General features: G+C 36.9%; 1 protein-coding gene across 1 annotated transcript in view; it reads right to left on the reverse strand.

Moving 5' to 3' along the window:
- Positions 1-20602, reverse strand: part of LOC145987660 (aminopeptidase N-like) — a 39282-nt gene that overhangs the window by 14457 nt on the left and 4223 nt on the right. Inside the window, exons 3-9 of the mRNA XM_083122177.1 lie at positions 19752-19907; positions 19122-19430; positions 12216-12399; positions 11498-11654; positions 7737-8002; positions 4456-4654; positions 725-1002 (exon numbers count right to left, since the gene is read on the reverse strand). Of these exons, the coding sequence (XP_082978303.1) occupies positions 725-1002; positions 4456-4654; positions 7737-8002; positions 11498-11654; positions 12216-12399; positions 19122-19430; positions 19752-19907 (1549 nt within the window). The remainder of the gene's footprint in view (positions 1-724; positions 1003-4455; positions 4655-7736; positions 8003-11497; positions 11655-12215; positions 12400-19121; positions 19431-19751; positions 19908-20602) is intronic.

The raw sequence follows: 20602 nt of genomic DNA on the forward strand, positions 1-20602 counted from the left end.
GTTTGCCCAGAAGGAATGAGCTCAAAATGCACAAGGACACTTGCAGTCCGCCAGACACACAGCAAAAGTTTCTTCTCATGCAATGGTGGTTTTGGGATTGTTGTACACTACCCGTTTCTCATCACAGCTTAATATTCTGTCCAAAAATGGCTTGTTTCATTACCTAGAGAGGATTGAAAGACAGGCAGTTACTCTTTGCTGTTTCTGTTCTGGAGACAGTTTGTTGGGGAACCACTTGCTTAACTGTTATGACTCATCAATCTCGTGGAGATGTTTTCGGATTGTTTCATTACTCACGTTAGATATTGCAACCAATTCTTGACAGGTTCTACTGCTATCCTCTTCAATTGCTGCCCATAAACAATCGTTATCATTGGTCTTTGGTCTGCCACTGCACTGTGTGTCTTCAAGTGGCATATCGCCACTTCAACACAAGGCTATCCCTCGTTGCTTTCACCCAGTTCACAACAAATGATCGACTGGGACTTCCTTCTATTGGTGCACACACACCAGAGGGACCACCTGTATATCCTTCCAGAACTACTACATTGTGTTAACAGTTCCCATGTCCAAAATGGCAAATACTTATGTGGTTACCTGGTAATATCATACCATTGTTTCTTTCACTTAGGCTACTCAGAGTAAATTTTAATAGTATTTTTGTCAAAAATATTCGTGAAAAGTGATCAAGATTTCTTGTCTGTTCACTCATTGTTATACTCACTTTAAAGTCTCCATATCCTGATTTTCTTCGCAGCATATTTTTAATATATCTGAGGTTACTAAGTGCTGTTGTCCATGGCAAATATGCTCTCTCTTTCTCCAGGTACAGTAGGGTGTCCAGAGCAACATCGTAGCTCAACTCCCCTGCTCTGGCAAGATCTAAAGAATCTTCAAGCACTTGGGCTCGATTCAACTCTTTCATGACTTGGAATTCATCTGAGAGCAGAAGTTTTACCAATAGATTCCAGTTATGTTCATCATAGTTTACTCGATATAATCCTGTGTGGAGGAGACCAATAGTAAACAATGAATTGTGTTCATAAGTTCACAATGCTAAGATTGAAGTGAACAATCAGAGACCAATTTATTTCGATTTCTGAAAGTGAATACAAAACAATACGTATTTAAAAATAGTACCAAAACTCCTTCAAATAATCTCTATCTCTATTATTATTATCGTTATTTTCATTATTAACATTATAAGCAGTAATAGTGATAGTAAAAGTAGTATTAAATTCTGCTTTCGAACACACAAACATGCTAGTTCAGGCAGTAGCATACGCAGGATTTTATCAAGCCAGGATTATTTCTAAAACTTTCTCCAAATTTACATTATCATTGTTTTATTATACTTTAATTCAATAATAGTATTCATAATTAATTAATAATACTTATAATTAATTACTACTAATAATACTACTAATACCACTACTACTATTAAGTAGTAGAGATCTACATAAATATAGTATTTATGAAAGCAATAGAACAAAATTACTTTCTAGTCATACGATTTTTATCAAATTCTGGGAGAATTTTTTTGTTTCTTTGTTACAAAATAATTGTCTGCTCAATGAGGTGAGACATTTTAAGTGTGAAGAAAATCGATAAAATAAATTGAAATAATCAAAGTATGGAACTCATCCAAGGAGCTGCAGTGGTCTGGTCAGTAGAGCATCTGACAACCACGTGGGAGATCCGAGTTTGATTCCCGGAATTGGTTGGAATTTTTCCGGCTTTTTCCCTGCATAAATGCCCCCGATAATTCACATCTGGATTGTCTCGCTGTTCTTACAACAAAACATTTTACAATATTTAAGCTTATTGTCGTTTGAATAATTGTCTAGTGAACAAGGTGAGACATTTTAAAGAGAGACATACAAATGTGCTGCGGTAAACAATGAGAAGGCGGACTGGTGACTGTATTCTTGTCCGCCTAGCCTTTTTCTATACATTAGCTGCTTACAATGAACCAAGAACTTTCTTTAGTTCATTCTCATGTTCACTGAACACTGGCGTACATAGAGGGGTAGCTGATGGGGTTACAGCCCCTACCGAAATTTTGAGAAAATCAGAATTTTCAAATAAAAATCAGAACTTTAAAATTTTCAAAATTTGTAAATGCGAAACCTGTTTTAAAGTGAGTCCCGATTACCTTTTTTGTCTTTGAAAACAATTTTAATAGACTGAAAAGCTCCAAAAATACGAAATATTTTATTTTGTATCCTGCCCTCCAAAATGAAGCCATGTGTTATCCACATTTATTATTTCAGCCCATCCCGAAAAAAAAATCCCCGCACGCCAGTGTATTGAATATTGTTTCAACTGAGATACAAAATAACTTTTCTCTCTTTTAAATCATAGTTGCCCTCATATTTTAATTTCAAGAATTTGTGTTAATTTTTAAGGCATTCACTCTGAAAGACCCATGTGTTTGGAATGCCATGTTTTTCTCTGTGCTGCATGGGAATAATAATTCAAATTATTATTATTATTAGTAGTAGTAGTGGTAATAGTATTGTCCCAGATCTTTGACTGTGATAAATTTGCCATTTAAATTTTTTCACATCATTTTTCATAATATTTCACAAGCTCAAAGGGGGGGATAAACTACGTACCCCCCTTGCATACGCCAGTGAGTTCAGGTATCAATAGTTACCCCAAATAAACTATTATTATTATTATTATTATTATTATTATGAAGTCTGATAACTACTTGCTGATGAATAAATGCAACTTTGTTGATTTTTCTTTACAAAGGGCAATTAGGAGATATTGTACATTACAACTACTGCTAAGAAATGAAACTAGGATCATCATCAATTATCTCAAATACTCCTGGGGAATGTAGAAGTGAGGCCGGCAGTCGTTACATAGGCCATGGCCCTTGTGGACTGTTCCACCATGGATTATTATAAATGTTCATACACAATAGTTTATTCACAACTCTTTTTATTTTGAAATGTTATAGAATTGTCATCCCCCCTCCCCCGAGATATCTGGAAGAGTTCATGTAATTTGAGGGGTGAAATTATTGTGATATTTTATTGCAAATAATATTGTTTCCTGTGATTTACAGGCTTTTAGTTACAGCCATGCTCAACAAAATAACAAGAGAACATTTTCACCAAAGACACTAGAATCATGTTGACAGTCGTAACTAGAATTGCACAGGATGGGATTGTGGAGGAAACATTTTATAATCCTAATGTTCAAAACTGAAAAAAATCACCATTTTCTGATCAGGAAATTTTCCATATTTTTTGATGCAGTGAAAATCTCGAATTTTACACACTGCTTCCCCTCAAGTGAATTTTTTTGCACTTCTGGAATAAAAACTGTTAATTTCAAGGAATTTCAGACACTTACAGTGCACAAAACACCAAGAATTAACCACTTTTAAATACAATCATATATGACACGATGCCAGACGTCTCATGTTTGAATCCTGGCCAGACATGTGTGTTCTTTGTGAATGTCTCTTCTTCAATTTCATCATATTGTCAATCATCTTCATCTTCGCGATTAGCCAAAATTGGCAGAGAAGCAAAATATAATAAACCAAATCAATCACTCAATTCAATTTGAATTTTATGATTTGTAAAATAATAATAATAATAATGACTGAAAGGCAAGGTATGAAATCTTGCTCTGACCCTCTTTGGAAAAAAAAAATCCTGCAGGCACCCTTGGTGACAAGGCACAAATAGCTGAAACTCTCCACATATATAACACTGATACCAGACTGAACTGGAAATATGGCTTTTTCATCTACTCTGGCCTTAAGCAGTAAGATGAAACCTGCATGTTGCTTGTAATTATGAATACCTCTAATTAAGGTTAATGTGTGCCTTTTTGTTATTATCACTACTTGAAAAGTTATTTCACCAGTGGCATAGAAATACATCACTTTGTCACTGGATATCTTGGAAATTCATGATGGTTAATGAGGCAATATTGTACTAAAGCACCTTGGCTCAACACCCTATATCAAGCAAATGATCAATGGATAACATATAGTATTTAGACTACATTGTGTACATTGACTGGGCCTCTCAAATGGAATAGTGGTAAAGTTGTCACCTTGTAATCAAGGGATCCAAGGTTCGATACCCAGTGGAAGCACATGGTAGTTTGAACCCCTCTTTAAATTATAGGTTCAGTCCCGATTAGTCTATTTGTGTATAAAGTGAACTTAAAACAAAAGCAAACTCAATTTACACTTATTATATTCTAGATAAAATGTTAATTTTGCAGAAAGATGATACAGAGATTGAATCAGTTTGGATTACATGCCTCCATTAAAGGATAAACTATTGTTATTGTTTGAATGATTATTTTGCAGCCAGGCAATCCACATTGCGGAAATCCATATCAATTGGATGTTTAACTTGTTCTTCAATTCTTACAATAATTTGTAGATTTTTAATCACAGTTACTACATGCTGAGCATACCTGAGACCCGTATGTTAAATATAATCCATTTGTCTTTTCCAGGTAGATCTTTCACAGTCACTTCATGCTCGGAGCTCTTCATCCACAATTTTGGTTTAGTTGTTTCAAAGTCCGGAATATCTTTGTGGGAATATGTTAAAGGCACCCACCATGTGGTTGTTTCATGTTGAGTTGTATCCTGCTGGAGTAGGTATCTTCTCTGCAATTTATAATATTCAATGAATTTATGTATTATTAAAAATATGAATGAAGATGTATTTCAGTTACTGTACACATGCAGAATATATACTACATTGAAATTTAGCATCTGGACAGCTGGCTTGGGTGTTAGTCTTTCTTCATCAATATCTCATCATCATTTACCATTATGGTTGCAAATAGCCTAATGAGGCAGAAAATGCAACAACAGTAAGAATTTCCATAATTTAAAGAGGGTTATTACAACAGAATACCATAGGAGGCAGATGATTTCATTGCAAGAAATAAATGAAAAAAAAACAAGCATTATTTTTCACCTTAAATTTAAAGCAAATTTTATTGTTGTGCCTCAAGGAAGTGTACTAGATCCCCTCTTGTGTCTGCTATATATAAATGATCTCCCATCTGCTGTACCTGCATCAACTACACTACTCTACGCAGATTACACCTCCCTAAGTATTATACAGTAGATCAAAAAATGAACTCTCTTAAGCAAAATTCTAATAACGCTTGAAAAAAATTAAATGGATGGTGCAAGGAAAACAGACTAATACTAAATTCAGCAAAAACTAGAAACATGGCCTTCCACATGACACAACGGAAAAACAAAGATTGCTCAACACTCGAAATAGACTCAAAAATCATACAAAAAACCACAACAATAAGATTTCTAGGCAAAACTTTTGATGAAAACATGTCTTTTGGTCATCATATTGAAAATCTATGTAAACAACTAGCTACTTTACATTATGCAATTCAGAAAATGAGCAGTATCTGTAACTTAAAAATGGTAAAAATACTCTATTATGCAATCGTAGATTAGACTAAGATATGGCATATTGCTATGGGGGAACTAAACAAAACTGTCGAAGGTTTTCATTCTACAAAAAAAAATCATCAGAACTATGGTCCAGGAGCCTCCACAAACATCTTCAAAAAATCTGTTCACCAAACTTTCAATACTCACAGTACCATTCCTATATATATTAGAATAGCTCCTATTTGTAAAGCACAACATAAAAAACTTCAATAAAAATAGTAATATACAATATACATAATCACAACACAAGAACAAAGGCAAATATACACATAGACAACCACAGACTAAACCTATGCAAAAGGAGTGCCAAAAAAACAGGAAAACTACTATCCAATAAACTTGAATGTGAAATAAAGAAGGAAAGAAATCTTAAGCTATACAAATATAAAATAAAAAAATATCTCTTAGAAACATCACCCTTCAGCATAGAAGAATTTCTACAGCATATCTAGAACTACCTTCTCTGTCTCACCCATGTATATAATCATGAATTTGATACAATATATATATCAACATGTATAAACTTTAATTAAGCTGATATGCATTCCATATATGTAGTCTAGTGGATGTAATATATATTTGTAATTCAATTATGCTGATCTACATCCCAAATATGTTATCAAGGGTATGTAATAAATATGTGTAACTATAACTGCTGTATCCCATGTATGTAATCAAACCGATGTAATAATATATAATTGTAACTTTAATTATGCTACATCCCATATATGTAATCAAGTGGATGTATCTGTACTGTAATCATGCTAATGTTATATGTAACAAATGACATGGTCTATACTGCTGCAGATAGAAATATCAACAATGTAGTCAACAGAACGAGAATAAATTACAATTACAATTACATCTATACTGCTCATGTGTGAATTCTCTGCAATGATGAATTTTAATTCTTTGTTTGTTATTGGACTAATAAGAATACAAAAACACAACATGCTCCTCTCTGACTGTGCAGACACATTTATATGCTGTATTTTTGGTATTTAGCATTACTCTTCTGCCACTTTTGGCTAATCATGATGATTAGATTAAGTTAATGAAAGGGCACACTGTTTCTTTTTTATTGAGTGAATGAAGCAAAAATGAAAGAAATGAAATTCAAAATATAAAAGTAGTGTGAGAGAAAGTAAGGAAGTTGAATTTGGGGGACAAAAAATATGGATCTGACACCGGTTCAAAAGAAAAGTTTAAACTGAGGATCTTTAAATAGCTCAAGCACTCCCAAGGCATTTAGTTTGTCTTCAATTAAACTAGGGATGGGCCAGTATGCAATTTAACCGATACCGATAAAGTACCGATATAAAATTTACCGACACCGATAAGCGATATTCTACCGATCTGATATAAAATTAGAAATGGTCCTTGAAGAACCTGAAAGATTCATTGACCTTCATAAATGTGTGTTTCAATGTGACTGCAGTGAAAAAGAAATTGCATATTTAGACATTTACTTTTTCGAAAGTAGGGCATAGAGATTATCTATAAAAATTACAACAAAGTGGCAGAATTTTGCACTAAATTATCAGATATTTATTGATATATCGGATCGGTAAAATAATCGGTAATTTTACCAATAAACCGATATGCCTATATCGGCCGATACCGATAGAGTACCCATTAATCGGTCTCATCCCTGGCATATTCAAGATGATTAAGTTACAAGAATGCCTCTCGACTGGATTTTGACAAAAACCGAGATTCAATTCTAAATATTTGAGTCCTATTCACTGCATAGTCATCTGTGAATTACCTGGTGAACAAAAATATTGATTTTCTTCACTTGGCTTATATCTAAAGTACATTTTTTTAAAAAAAAGTTTAAAATTTTACTGTTTCATTACAACTTGCACAATATAGCAAGTCTGAATATTTCTCAATTATAAGTAGTTCCACCAATTCTCATCATGAATTTATATGAATCTTGATTTTTCACTAATACACACAGTTCAATTTTCCTTGCCTGATTTATCTGTTGGTTTACACATTTCTCATTGGAAATAATTTTATGAAGAGGAATTATTTTTAATGCAAGAGACACATTTGAAGTAAACAGAATTTAGGAAGTATTGGATCATCTTCAGATTAATTCTTGATTACAAGTTTTACACTACATAAGTACAAATTGCTATCATGATTTCATGATGATAATGATATGGTATTCTGAATATCTCTACAATGAAATGTGTGTTAAATTACAAAGGATAATTTAAAGACTATGTATGTTGTTTGCATGTCAGGTTGGTACCTGTTGTACAGTAGCTGTGCCATTTTCGTAGTCCCTTGTAACTGTTAGAAGAGGAAATCCAGTCTGCTTCGTCCATGTGTCCATTATGGTCTTAACGGTGACATTTCGTGGCAGGGTGTTGTCTTCGTGGGCCTTCTCAGTCAAGAATTTCCACAGGTCATCCTGCTCTGCATTGCCAAACATCTTCTGGCGCAAATATCTCGTTACGCCTTCTCGGAAGGTATTCTCTGTTAGAAAATTGTTCAGCATTCGAAGGAGAAAAGATCCTAAGAAAAGAAGAAGAAAATTAGCTTATACATTTGGCTAACTATGAATAAAAATGGATGGTCTATAATTACTTACTGCTTAAGAAAGACATAAAACTTGACAGTTATGTATATTAGGGTCAATCCAATACCACTTTGAACCAATATCGATAACAGTGCTGATACTGTTACTGATTCCCAGTGAAGCCTATACTTGAAAACTGTAACAGTTCAAAGTAGTTTAGAATATAATTAATTTTTAGTATGTAAGTACTCCAATGGAACTATACCATTGCTTTAAAATATTCATAATTTCACATGAGACAATAATTTAATCACCTAGTTCATTTCTCCTCACAATGATGATGTAAAAATAATGAAAATTATGCATTTTGCAAAAGAAAATTAAAATAAAATAAATAAATAGAAATCCATGATATTGAGACTCCACAAGTTGAGTGATATTTTTGTAGGCTGAATGTAACATCCAGACTCCGGAAAAGTATAGGCTGGCATCAGTGATCAAATGTATGTAACAACTCATCAAAGAGTGCATGTACTCAGGGCCAGTTCTTGGTGGGTGTGGGGCCTGTGGCACACAACACATTTATAATTAACATTTTTCAGAGGTCCAAAAAAATCTGAGATTTTTGTCCCTTAGTATGAAGTACAAGTGTTCTATATAATCTCAATATAAGCATTATTACATTACAATTAATGAACAATTAGTTTATATATTTCGTATTATTACCTAAGAGAAATAAGCAGAACATGCTGAAGGTTAAAAACCAAGAATTATGTGATCCAAAGTCAGCGGCGTATACTCTGGGTCATCTAGGTAATCGCAGATGACCCGGCTGTATTTCTTTCTTTTTTTTTAAAAAAAAATATATATATATACATTTCTTCGCAATATTCTTCCAAACCAATTTTGATGCATACATTTCTTTGCTTCCAGCGCGCCGCGAATGCTTCCAACCTTTTGCCGCTGAATGTCCGGGAACCTTTCTCCAGCCGGTGGAATGACGTTAGGGAATCTCACCCTGACGTCATTCCACCCGCTTCATTTACAACCCTTGGCGAGAAGAGAAAGAAAAGAGGGGGGAGGAAACTCTGCTTCTCAGGCGCGGCGATTCCGTGGCCAGGGTAAGCTCCTTCTGGTGAGAGTCCACCGGTCTCAACCCCTAGAGTTTGCCTTTCCCTCCGCTGGCGACCATTGACCTCCTACAACCCTCCTCCACAATTCTCTCCCGAAGGCTATGTCGTCGCTAAACATAGAAACTGTGTTTTTTATGGCAGGGACATTTCTCAGGAACGGGAATCTTGGGTTCACAAATTACTTTCTGTAAGGGAAATAGGGAAAACATACCCGGTAAAGTGCAAAGAACAGGAAAATATGAATAACATAGGCAAACCAATTCTACGCTAATTTTCACTATACATTTACTTCTGTCTTGCTGATGTCTGTTACAAAAGGAAAAAGCTTAAATATTGAAGATGAGGCAAACTAAATTAAAATTCAAAACTTAAGCAATTAATGCACCTATAAGCTGACTCCCCCCATTCTTGTATTTGCAAAAATAGTGATTGTTTCTTCTCTCTAATCTTCAAAAGCAGCGAGAGTACTTCCTTCACGGAACTGAATATTTTTAAAGGAAAAGTGCTCCCTTGTGCATAGCACCACGCCATGAAGGCGTATAGGGGGTGAGGGGGTAACGCCCCACACTTTCTTGATCCGGTCGTGAGTGGAGATGATGTGATCAGCATCACGCCCCTGACCGCCTTTACCCCCCAGGGTTTCCCCCAGGTACCCATGTTATTCGACGCTGGGTGGGCGCCGGGGCCGCTTCCATCGTTAGAAAAGTTCCCGGATTTGAACCGGCCGGGGATCGAACCCGGGACCTTTAGCATGGTAGTCAGACGCGTCACCGATTGAGCCACCGCGGCCACACGAATATTTTTTAAAGGAAAAGATATAAATAAATTACATATATTTTAGTTTATTTAAGTTACTATTCCACCTTTTTAGATTAATAGTGATGAAGATGAACGACTAAAACATATAAGGAACAAACACATCAGGCACGTAGCCAGGTGGAGGACTCGGGGAGCTCAAATCCCCTCCCCGAAATCATTCATATATCTAATTTAAAAAGTGTATAGTGGTAATTAATTTTACTTCATTTGCAGATTAAACACCTTGCATAATACGTTGTAATTATCTGAGATTTATCTTCAGAACTTCTACCCCCACTTTTTCAACTTTATGATGCGGCTGGTAATAAGGGATGAGCACCCTCCTCTCCACCCCACCCCGAAATAAATTTCTGGCTCAGGCCTGCACTGATTCGAACTTTTAAAACCTGTCATCGCAGGGAATTTGGAGCTCGGAAAGGGATTTTTTTTTATCATTCATAGGGAATGTCATTCTGAGTCCTGGAGTAAGTTGAATTTTGCACTTAAATTAATAATGAGGGTTTCTATTTCACTAGTGCATGTCTTTCATTTTATATTTCACAGTTTTTTTTTATTTTGCTTTATAATACTGTCTTGTTTTATTATTTGAAATTCTACAGGTATATTAAACTGCAATAATGAGAATTAATTGATTGTGGTCGCCACAATAAGACAAACATTCCCACAAAATATTCCTAAATACCATATGGATCCTGATATAAAATGCACGGAAACATTTATTAGTTTGATGATCAAGGGTCGGAGATTACCCACTCGTTAGAACCAGCATACGCCACTGTCCAAAGTAAATTTTCTCAATAGGTGTTGCTTTTCATTTCCGATGAGCCACTTGTGCAACATTCATTATATTTAATAACAAAACTATATACTATATGTTTTCTCAAAGTTATGGAATTTTGGTTTTGTGCCACAAATAAGGAATAAATGTAATGTGTGAATTTGATAGTGATTCTACAATCTAGATTTTGATTTGATTTGGTGACTTTACATTGCTTTTCTTCCACTCTGGGATAATGGCGATGGTGACGAGGACAATCACAAACACATATGGATCACACAAAACACAAGTCCCATAGAAGATTATATTGGCTGCAGATCCAACCCTCACTGGCCTGCAACATTCAATTACTTGAGTGCATTATGTGAAACTGAGATTGACTTTCTGATTAACAGACCTTTTGTCTTTAACATGAGTCATCTTTCTCTTCTCTATTTGCCATACTCTGCGTCAGATCCTTTTAAAAAATGTGCCTTTTCAAAAAAAGCTGATATGCATCCGCCTCTCCTAAAAAGTGCAGAATTTTTATGAAACTGTCGAAATGTAATTTGTTTTGGTGCAAACCAAATTGGTTCTGGAAATTTAATCAAAATCCATGACTATGAGAGTCAACACCTGGGATATTTGATGACCCATATATTTCAATTTATTTACTCTTCACATATTTTTACATATTTAGTCCAAGTAACAAATCTATGTAATGTGCCAGACAACTATTTCTGAACGGAACTAATTAATAGCTTTTATTCACCAGAACTAACCTTTTAGGTAAGAAATTGTGTCAAATATTTGAGATATTTCATGTGGGTCTCCAATGGGTAATGATACAGGATGAGAGGATTTTAGAGCATCGGCTGCAAATGTATAAACCAATAACTGTAGGGCATGGTATTCCTCCATTTTCCACTCAGGGTCAATCTGAAAAATATACATAGATACATATTTTACACATGAAGTTTCAGCTTATATTGGAAGCATTATCCATGATTATTTCTTGGATAGAACGATGCAGCAGAAGCACTGCACCTTTGACGACAGACTTCAAGGCACAAATGTGTTTCTTCTAATACAAACATACGCAATAAGAATAATTTAATAAAAGAAACATTTTGTACATTAATATATGGCAAGATGCCACTGTATCTAGTTCACCTGAATAGCCACCACTGTGTTCTAGCTTTAAAAAATATACCAAGAATCATTCACAAATGCTGAAATCGGACTTAGTAAACACCTCTGACATAGGTGACATAAGGGATAGTGAGCTTTTGAGTTAGTGCGAGATCTTCACAAAAAAGATCAATGCTTTTTCTACTGGATAAAAAAAAAACAAATTAAGAAGAAAGAGAACTTAGTGGGATAAAATACGAATCACTCAAAAGGCAAGATGGCAATCACGTGAAATGTTAATCATTACAGAATAATGGTGTCAGTGCAAATTATTTTACAAGAAATTGAGTCATTCAGATGTAAACTTACATGATCCACACCAAGCGAAGAGACATACGTAGCAAAGCCCTCATTCAACCAAATGTCTGTCCACCACTTTGGGCTAACTAGGTTCCCAAACCATTGATGAGCAAGTTCATGTGCAATTATAACTGCAACAGTTTTCTTTTGGTTCACAGATGACACTCTTGGATCGTATAAGAGTGATGTTTCCCTGTAATACATAGTATATGGTTTGTGAGAAAATGGATGTAATATAATATAAATATTAACAGTCATTGGAGGATGGGGGGGGGGACATTTTAATATTTATCAAAAATCTAATTAATGTAACAGCAAGCATATCTCTCATTCATTACTGATAATAAATAGTTCTTGCATCTCCAAATAATGTTGAAGTAGCAAATAAAATTTGTTATTTCTTATTGTACTTTGTCTTTAAACACTTCAGTGTGTCATCTTCTTTTCCTTAAGATGTACGTGGATGGAAGAACATAAACACAAAATTTGGATGACATTTCTCAGAAACTGAATATAGTAGGGTTTCATTCATATGAATCTGTACGAACATCGAACTCTAATCTTAAGGAGATTAAAATATTGAAATCAGCAAGGCTTATCTTTAGTTATAAAAACTGTTAATGCATGTTTTGCTTATACTATTAGCAAGTGCTGTTTTCAGTTGCTAATTCATGTGGTGTTTGTTTCAAACCATATTGTTTCAATACTACTGGATTGTTTATAGCCACTGTTTTTGAATGTTTTTTGTGTAGATGTTTGATTTTCCAAAAATAATCATGAAGAAACAAACCTTTTCAGTATCTCTCATGCTGTGGAAGAATCCATGGCCGTAGGCAGGAAAAAATTCCCATTGCCGTCGCCAGAAAATGGAATAACAGAAATAATAACAATAATAGTTATTAATCATTAAAATTTAATAATAATAATAATTTGGGAATAAATTAGTTTATTATTATTATTAATAATAATTAATAATAATAATAATATTGCTGTCATTATATCCTTGAGGAGATATCCATCAGATGTGTGAATATGCAGCACACTAGTTCTTTTTTTTTTGTCGTATACTGAAATGCACAAATTTTAGACACCTTCTAGAAAAAGCTTAAAAAGTCAGAGGGGAAATTTTAGTCATAAAGTTTATGTTTTTTGACCAGTCACAAAAATCTTATTTCTTGGAATTTAGAAAACTGAAACCAGTTCCTCTTTGAATTAAATGTTAGAATATTATAAAAATGCAGTTATTTGGTTATTCTGTTCGAATACTAACTAACTGAACTTTCTTTCCGTTATTAACAATAAAACTAACAAACATTCTGCTATTTTGTAATTTTCCATAGGCTAAACTATGTAGATTCCAGGGAAGGAGGTTCTATGGACCTGTTTGATCCCACTTCCCGATGCTCATATTCTTCCTATACTTAGCAAACAGCATTATATACAACCACTATGCACTCTAGTGCTTTATAGGACTGCATATAGGTGAAATGTATGTATTATATCAACCGCTGGGTGAAGGATAGTGAATGTAACGTGCAACGAAGCTGGAGATCTTAGGTTTCAACTCTTATCATGGGGGATTTAAACTCTTATCAAACATAAAATTTAAAAGTTGAAATGGGAATTTTGGGACAATCATAAGAGAATTTTGAGTCTGATCCAGGAACAACACTGGAAAGAGTACAACAGAAGTGAAAATGGAGGGGTCCCAGGTGGGCTGCGATTATGAGAATTAAACATGTTTGGCTCAAATTTCAGAATTTCAATTGTTTGAAAATTCTAGCTTGATCGTTTCAGTATTGTCTGTCTCCCTGTTGCATTTTTGTGAAGCTGCGAATATATTTTTGAAAATGAGTTACAGATTTTGGTTTCTGAACATCCATTAATCCAACATGCCAGAAGTTTCGGGGGGGGGGGGGAGGTTGAACCTTAAAAAAAAAAAACTCTAAATACGGCCATCGAAGAATCCACTAATGTACGTGAAACAATGCTACATTAACCAGGTTTATCTGAAAATGATAACTTCATTGGTATTTCATTTTGAGTATATGCAGTTGATCAATTATTAAAATTTAATATCAAATCTCAAAATTCAACACCATTTATATACTTTAAATTTGGGACTTAATCTAAATTAAATCTCATTTAATGTATAATCAGTAAATTTTATATTACCAGGCTGTCCCAGAAGTCCTGCATCATACATGGGCGAGAATGAAACCTAGAATATCAGAAACAAAGACAGACTTTATTCAGCAAAGTACAGGCCTCCATGTTCGATTACCTTCCCCAATCTCTGCGACAACAGTTCAATCTGATGGCGATACCAGGTGGCAGGTTTAGAATTGAAAAACTCGCAACAGGCAGAATTTACCTCATCATATGAATTGAACTGCGGACCATACAGGAAATGGGAGAGACAGCGAAACACACCGTAATCCGATGGTGCAACATCTGGACTATAGGTGGGATAAGATAACAACTCAAACTCTTCAAGCTCAGCCAGAGTGTTGGTTACTCTTCGAGACCGGTGACTGGTAGCATTGTCAATTTGCAGCAGTAACCTCTTCCTCTTCATTAATGCCGGGTATTTCTCCTTAAGAATGGCATACACACGGCATAATTGTTCAGAATACAGTTCACCTGTTACAGCACGACCTTCTGGAACAAACTTATAATGGACAATCCCGTCAATATTCCACCACACACTCAACATGAGCTTTTTACCCAAATCTGTCCTGTTTCACATGGGTGATGACCTCATGTCCTCTTTTCACCCACTGTTTACGTGTATCAGGGTTTTCAGAAACACCCACTTCTCGTCTCCTGTCACAATCCTCCTCCAAAAACGAAGATCATGCTGGTTTTGGAGCCATGTCTGGCAAATTGCAACTCTGCGCTGGGCCTGCACCTCTGTCAGCTCTTGCAGACTTTGTCGGGGCTGTTTATTGGTGTAATCCATGTCATGCAAGCTACGGTTACTGTCGATTTGGATGCCCCAACCACTCTTGCTAACACAGGTGTGCTGGATTGTGGTGTAGCATTCACAGCATCCTGCAGAGACTCGTCAATGTCTATAGGAGGTCGTCCCGTGCGAGGCTTGTTCACGAGGCGTAGATCACCTGAAGCGAAGTTTTTAAACCAACGGGAAGCTGTCGATCGATTCACCACTTCTTTGTTCTCCACACGACAAATTTCCTCTGCTGCCGCTTTTGCTGTTAGTAGCTTCTTGCATAAAAAACGTAACACTGCATGAAGTGCAATTTGGTCCTCACTCATCGTGCCCACTTTAACTTCACGGGAACACTCGCTACACATGATGTGCGTGCCTTCACTTCATCCCACGAACCTGTCCTCTATGCTTGCCAACAGCCTTTAACCGGTGGCACCACCTACCTCACAAACTTCACCTCTTGGAGCTCAGTGTGCTGATGGTGCAGGACTTCTGGGACAGCCTGGTAATACTTTCTTGACATCACTTGCTGTTGTTTCTGAGCATTTCAAAATGATCTTGTTTGGGTTCTTTGTACTCGGGGAAAGAATTTATGAGGAAGTGAGTGTTTGTTGCTGTGTTTGTGCTCTGAATTAATCGAAACAAACATGAATTTGGGAGCGGTTGATACGGTTAAGTGAGGCTGCTTTACTGTATGTTTGAATTGGGTTATTAAGTTCACTTTTTGCACAGGTAAGTTAATCAGGACTGGATCTACAGTCTAATGTGGGATCTGGACTACCGTAGAATGTGCCTCAGCCGGGTATTGAACCTGTGGCCTCTTGACTACAAGATAACTTTACCACTACGTCATTGGGAATGTCTTAAGGGTGTATGCATTATTTAGCAATTTAAATCTGCTTTGATTAGATTAGATTTGATTTGATTTAGTTTATTTTACTTCGCGTTTTGTGCCTCTTGGCTAATTTTCGAAGATGGGGATGAGTGATGAAATGATGAAATTGATGAATGGACATTCACAAACAACCAAGCCTGACCGGGATTCGAACCCGGGACCCTTGGCGTCGCAGCGCGATGTGCTAACCACTCGGCCACAGGGTCGGGCCTGCTTTGATTAGCTTGAGGGAGAAAAGTGTGAAAATTGAAAATACGAATCATGGAAGCGAGGTGACCAACATCCGATTTACCTGACTTTTAAACAAGTTATCTCACGGAGGGTTTGTGCAACACTTCCAACAGTTTGGAGTTTATTGTGGTGAGTACATCATCCATGCATGTGTTTCTGTGCTTGGATGGAGATTTTAATGTTTATGTCCTCTGTGTCAGTGTCAGAGGCATCATTTTAATATGAATTTGGGGGGGGGGGGATTTGAATAAACAATTTATATATTATAATCACTTGCCTCCTTCATCAGTCCAGGCTTCACTACTGCAAGGACAAGATAAGAGCGTAGGGCTATGTTTTGATTTTTGTTATTTAGCATAGCTTTTCTGCCAGTGGCGGCTGGTGGTCTGGCCCCATGGGTGTGCACTTCAGCCTTGCGTCCAGAAGAAGTATTATGAGTCACCCTTCTCAAATACTCACACCAGTTTTTGCTTACATAATGATGCTAAATGTATTGGATGAGCACCTTCACTGAAAATGAGGTTATGGGAGAGTTGCAACTCATGGAAAATCTTATTATTTATTTGAGTTTATTTTCTAGGTGAATTTATGCACACAAAAGCAGAGACGACCTACAGTTTAAAGTGGGATCCAAACCACTATGTGCATTCACTGGGTGCATGGCTATTTGATTTAAATAATAATTGGATTTATTGTTACCAAGAATGAATTGAAGTTACTGCCGAAGAACTTAATAAGCATATTGCAAAATCATGTAGGGATTTAAGCTAAGAGATTACTGTTATTTTGATGCCGTTATGTAGGTATTTAATAAACACATTTATCACATACATGCAATAAACATGTTCTTTAGGAGTAACACTCAAAGTTTTTAAGTAAATAAGGCTATTATTTTTCGTCACCAAAACCATAATTATACAGTATAACATGGCCATGATTTACATTTAAGCAAGGTGGAAAGTAGGAGCAGCAGGGTGAAAAAGAAGGGGCATTACTTCGCCAGGGTGAAAATTTTATCTCATTTGCAGCTCCTGCAAACAAGGTACCCTACCCGATCCAAAGACCACATGCAGAAAATCAGTTGTTTATTTCTAATAACCGACTGACCAAAATAACAACATCAAGCAAAATCAAGAGCAAAATAAATGCGAAAGAAAATAATAGTACTCACTCAGTCCACACTGCCCTGATTCGTACTTCGAAATGTTCCTTCTTTTCCCTTCCGCATCCGTATCCGCGTTTGTTACAACCTGTTCCGCTTCCCGCGCTAGCTGATCGCTGGCTTTTCTAGGATAAACCACGCGGCGTTGCTGCTGCAGACCGCGTGATCTCCTTGCTGGCGAAAGCCGAAGCCAGGCAGCAAATTAAAATACGCAACGTGGCAACAGCGTCTACGTAAGCTCCTCTCTTCTGGCTTCCATTCGCTTCTCGCTGCCCAGCAGACGACTTTTTTCTCGTTTCTCATTGGCACCGAAACTGTCGAGCGATCGCTAGCGCGGGAAACGGGACAGGTTCTAACAAACGCGATATGCTGCAGTCGCTACACGATTTGTAGCTAACTTCCCTCCAAAAAATCAACAACGTTAAATATTACGTATATGCTTTCGCTGTGTACAGTTTTCCCTTTCATCATGAAATCAAACACTTTGCACTGAAACAGGAACGAGCTTTGGACAGTGCAAAAATTTTGCAATGCATGAACAGGCAGGCACACAATGAAAACGTTCCCCCTCCCACCACCCCCGTGAGGGTTGATCGATTACAGAGCCATAAGGACAGTTTATTTTGTCGAAACTGCATTAAGCAAAGGCAATGCAAGACATTGTCTAAAACACGCGTTTCGCTTTCGGTTGCCACCCATTACATCTTCCCCTTCTGTCTTGCCCCCATCCATCCTCGGAACAAGGTCCGTTGACTTGTTTGCCGGGTGGGCGCCCCCCCTTTTTTTTTTTTTAAAAAAAAAATCCCTCGTTTTACAATGATGTGTGGGCTGCCTCCACACGATCTCGAATGGAATGGGATTACAACACTGATGTATAGTGAACACAGCACTCGGAGTGTGCGTAAAGCCTATAATACATCTCAGCTACAGCTCTCTTCTCGTGTGCGAACTGCGAAGCGAACGTATCTCAGCGGCAAGCGCTGGTAATGCGAAGCCGATGGGGCGTCGGAACATTTAATGTTTTGATGGATTTAGTTTTGAATTTGAATTTGAATTTAAAATTTTGGGTGCGTCAGCACTTAGGCTATTTTGCACCCGTCACATTATACAGGGGCCAGCCCCTTATCATTACAAATTACAACTCTAACGTTGCATAACTAAAAACCTTAAAATCTTCTGACTTCTGTTAAAAGCTGAGGCTCTAAACGAGCACTCAGCACACACAAAGACAAAAAACAGGACAACACACACAAAATTATACTGGCCATAATGCCAGTCGCCAGAGCCTCGTTAGTCTAGTCCAGGATGTACTATGTGGAAGCGAGGTTGACTTTTGGGCCCCTACGTGAAAGGTACCCCTTACACCCCTTGATGGATTTAGTGTTCAGTGAATAAGTATAATAAAAATTAATTGCATTACAGATTTATTTGGGTGTGCACATGCTAATGTGTGAATAAGCAGAAGCCGTTACTATTTTGTGCCACTTTTGACTAATCGTGACGATGATAATGGTGTGATGAAATTAATGAAGGACGCCGCGGCCGGGATTCGCACCCCCGACCTGACGTCGTAGTGCGCTGTGATAACCACTCCGATAAGGTGTATGGCAAGCGCTCTTTAGGTCAGGTCGCCGATTCATCTAAACATGTGTCTTAATAACTCAATTTACTTACCTGTACGTAATGAGACCCCAGTTCTCCATTGCACCTGCACCGAAGTCCGGCACAGCGATCATGTCTTGTTTAGGAAGTGGGTAACTCACATTGAAATATTCTTCAAAATACTCTAGGATTTTGGGCCCAATGATGCTGGCGTATTTCGCTTGTTCGATGGCGTCCTTCCGGACCCAAACTCTGAAAGCGGTTCTGTGAGACTTGTCCGACTCCAGGCTTACGAAGTCAGTCACAGCGAAGGCCACTAAATAAGTGGACATAGGAACAGATTCTTGGAAATGATCCCAGAACCATCCAGATCGTCCGTTCCTGAAATCAGCACAGAAAATTAGCTTTGGAATTTCATGAGAGTATTAACCAGATGATCATGGAAGATATTATAGTTTACTTATAAATCATACGTTAAAACGTTTCTGATAATTGATATTTTTGTTTCAACTTTTTAAATTTGTTTAAAATTGTCTCCAAATAAGCATTGTCAAAGAAAATCCGTTTCTAAACTCATTGATGTTTCTGGATTATATTTTTTGATGCTTACAAATGAAAATATAACTTGGTTTGAAAGGTTTTATTATTTTTTCAAGAGAGTAAGAAAGGAATACTATTTACGCGAACATGTTTTCAACTTACATTGGCTCCGTTTTCAGCAGCGGCATGTTGCTCAAGGCATTGTAGCCCTCCTTCCTTCCCATGGATATTTGAAACCGGGCCTTCATTGCTGGCTCGTCGAAGCAAGGGAAGGCTCGACGGGCATCTGTTGGCTCAAAATGCGTTACAGCCAGCCACCTGCAAAATATGGCGTTCATATCACAAAGGCATAGATAAATGAACACACGCAAGGATAATGTGCAAGGATAATTATGTCAACTGTCTGATTTCACTCAAATACAATAGCGTTCCATCTCTTAAAATAATTTAGTAAACCCATTATCAGTGGCGTGCCCAGGATTTTCGAAAGGGAGGGGTTATGTACACTTTAGCTGCTAGTCAGCCCTCATTTTGACATCTTTCCTAACTTTGACGTTCTTTTATTAGTGGTTATGCCCATTATGAATATACTGGTCATAGCCAGTGTGTCGAATAATATTTTATTGAATGCGCATTAGATATTTTCTATTGTAATGGGTGAGTTATGAGATCATGTATCAGCGCTAGATGTTTGGATGTTTGGCCCAGCCATGGAGCTAGCTGGGAGGATGCTATGGTGAGAGTGAGACAGCGGGGGATGCTTTACGAACATGTTGCTAGCTGAGGAGAATACCATCCTCCCGCATCCTCACACTTCCACTACTGGTATATACTGGGTACATGGACTTCCGGAAGGCCACCCCCCTGCAGAATGAATGTCCACCTAAAAAGTATGTATTTCACACATAAATTTACTTCAGTCACAGTAATTTATGTTAATTATTATAAGGGTTAAAGGAACACGATAATTTCAGACTGAAGCAGTGTTTTTTGAGGGGGCATTGTGGGGAAGA

The sequence above is a fragment of the Lepisma saccharinum genome, chromosome 1 (assembly GCF_977018435.1).
Source record: "Lepisma saccharinum chromosome 1, izLepSacc3.1, whole genome shotgun sequence".
Taxonomy (NCBI): Eukaryota; Metazoa; Arthropoda; class Insecta; order Zygentoma; family Lepismatidae; genus Lepisma; species Lepisma saccharinum.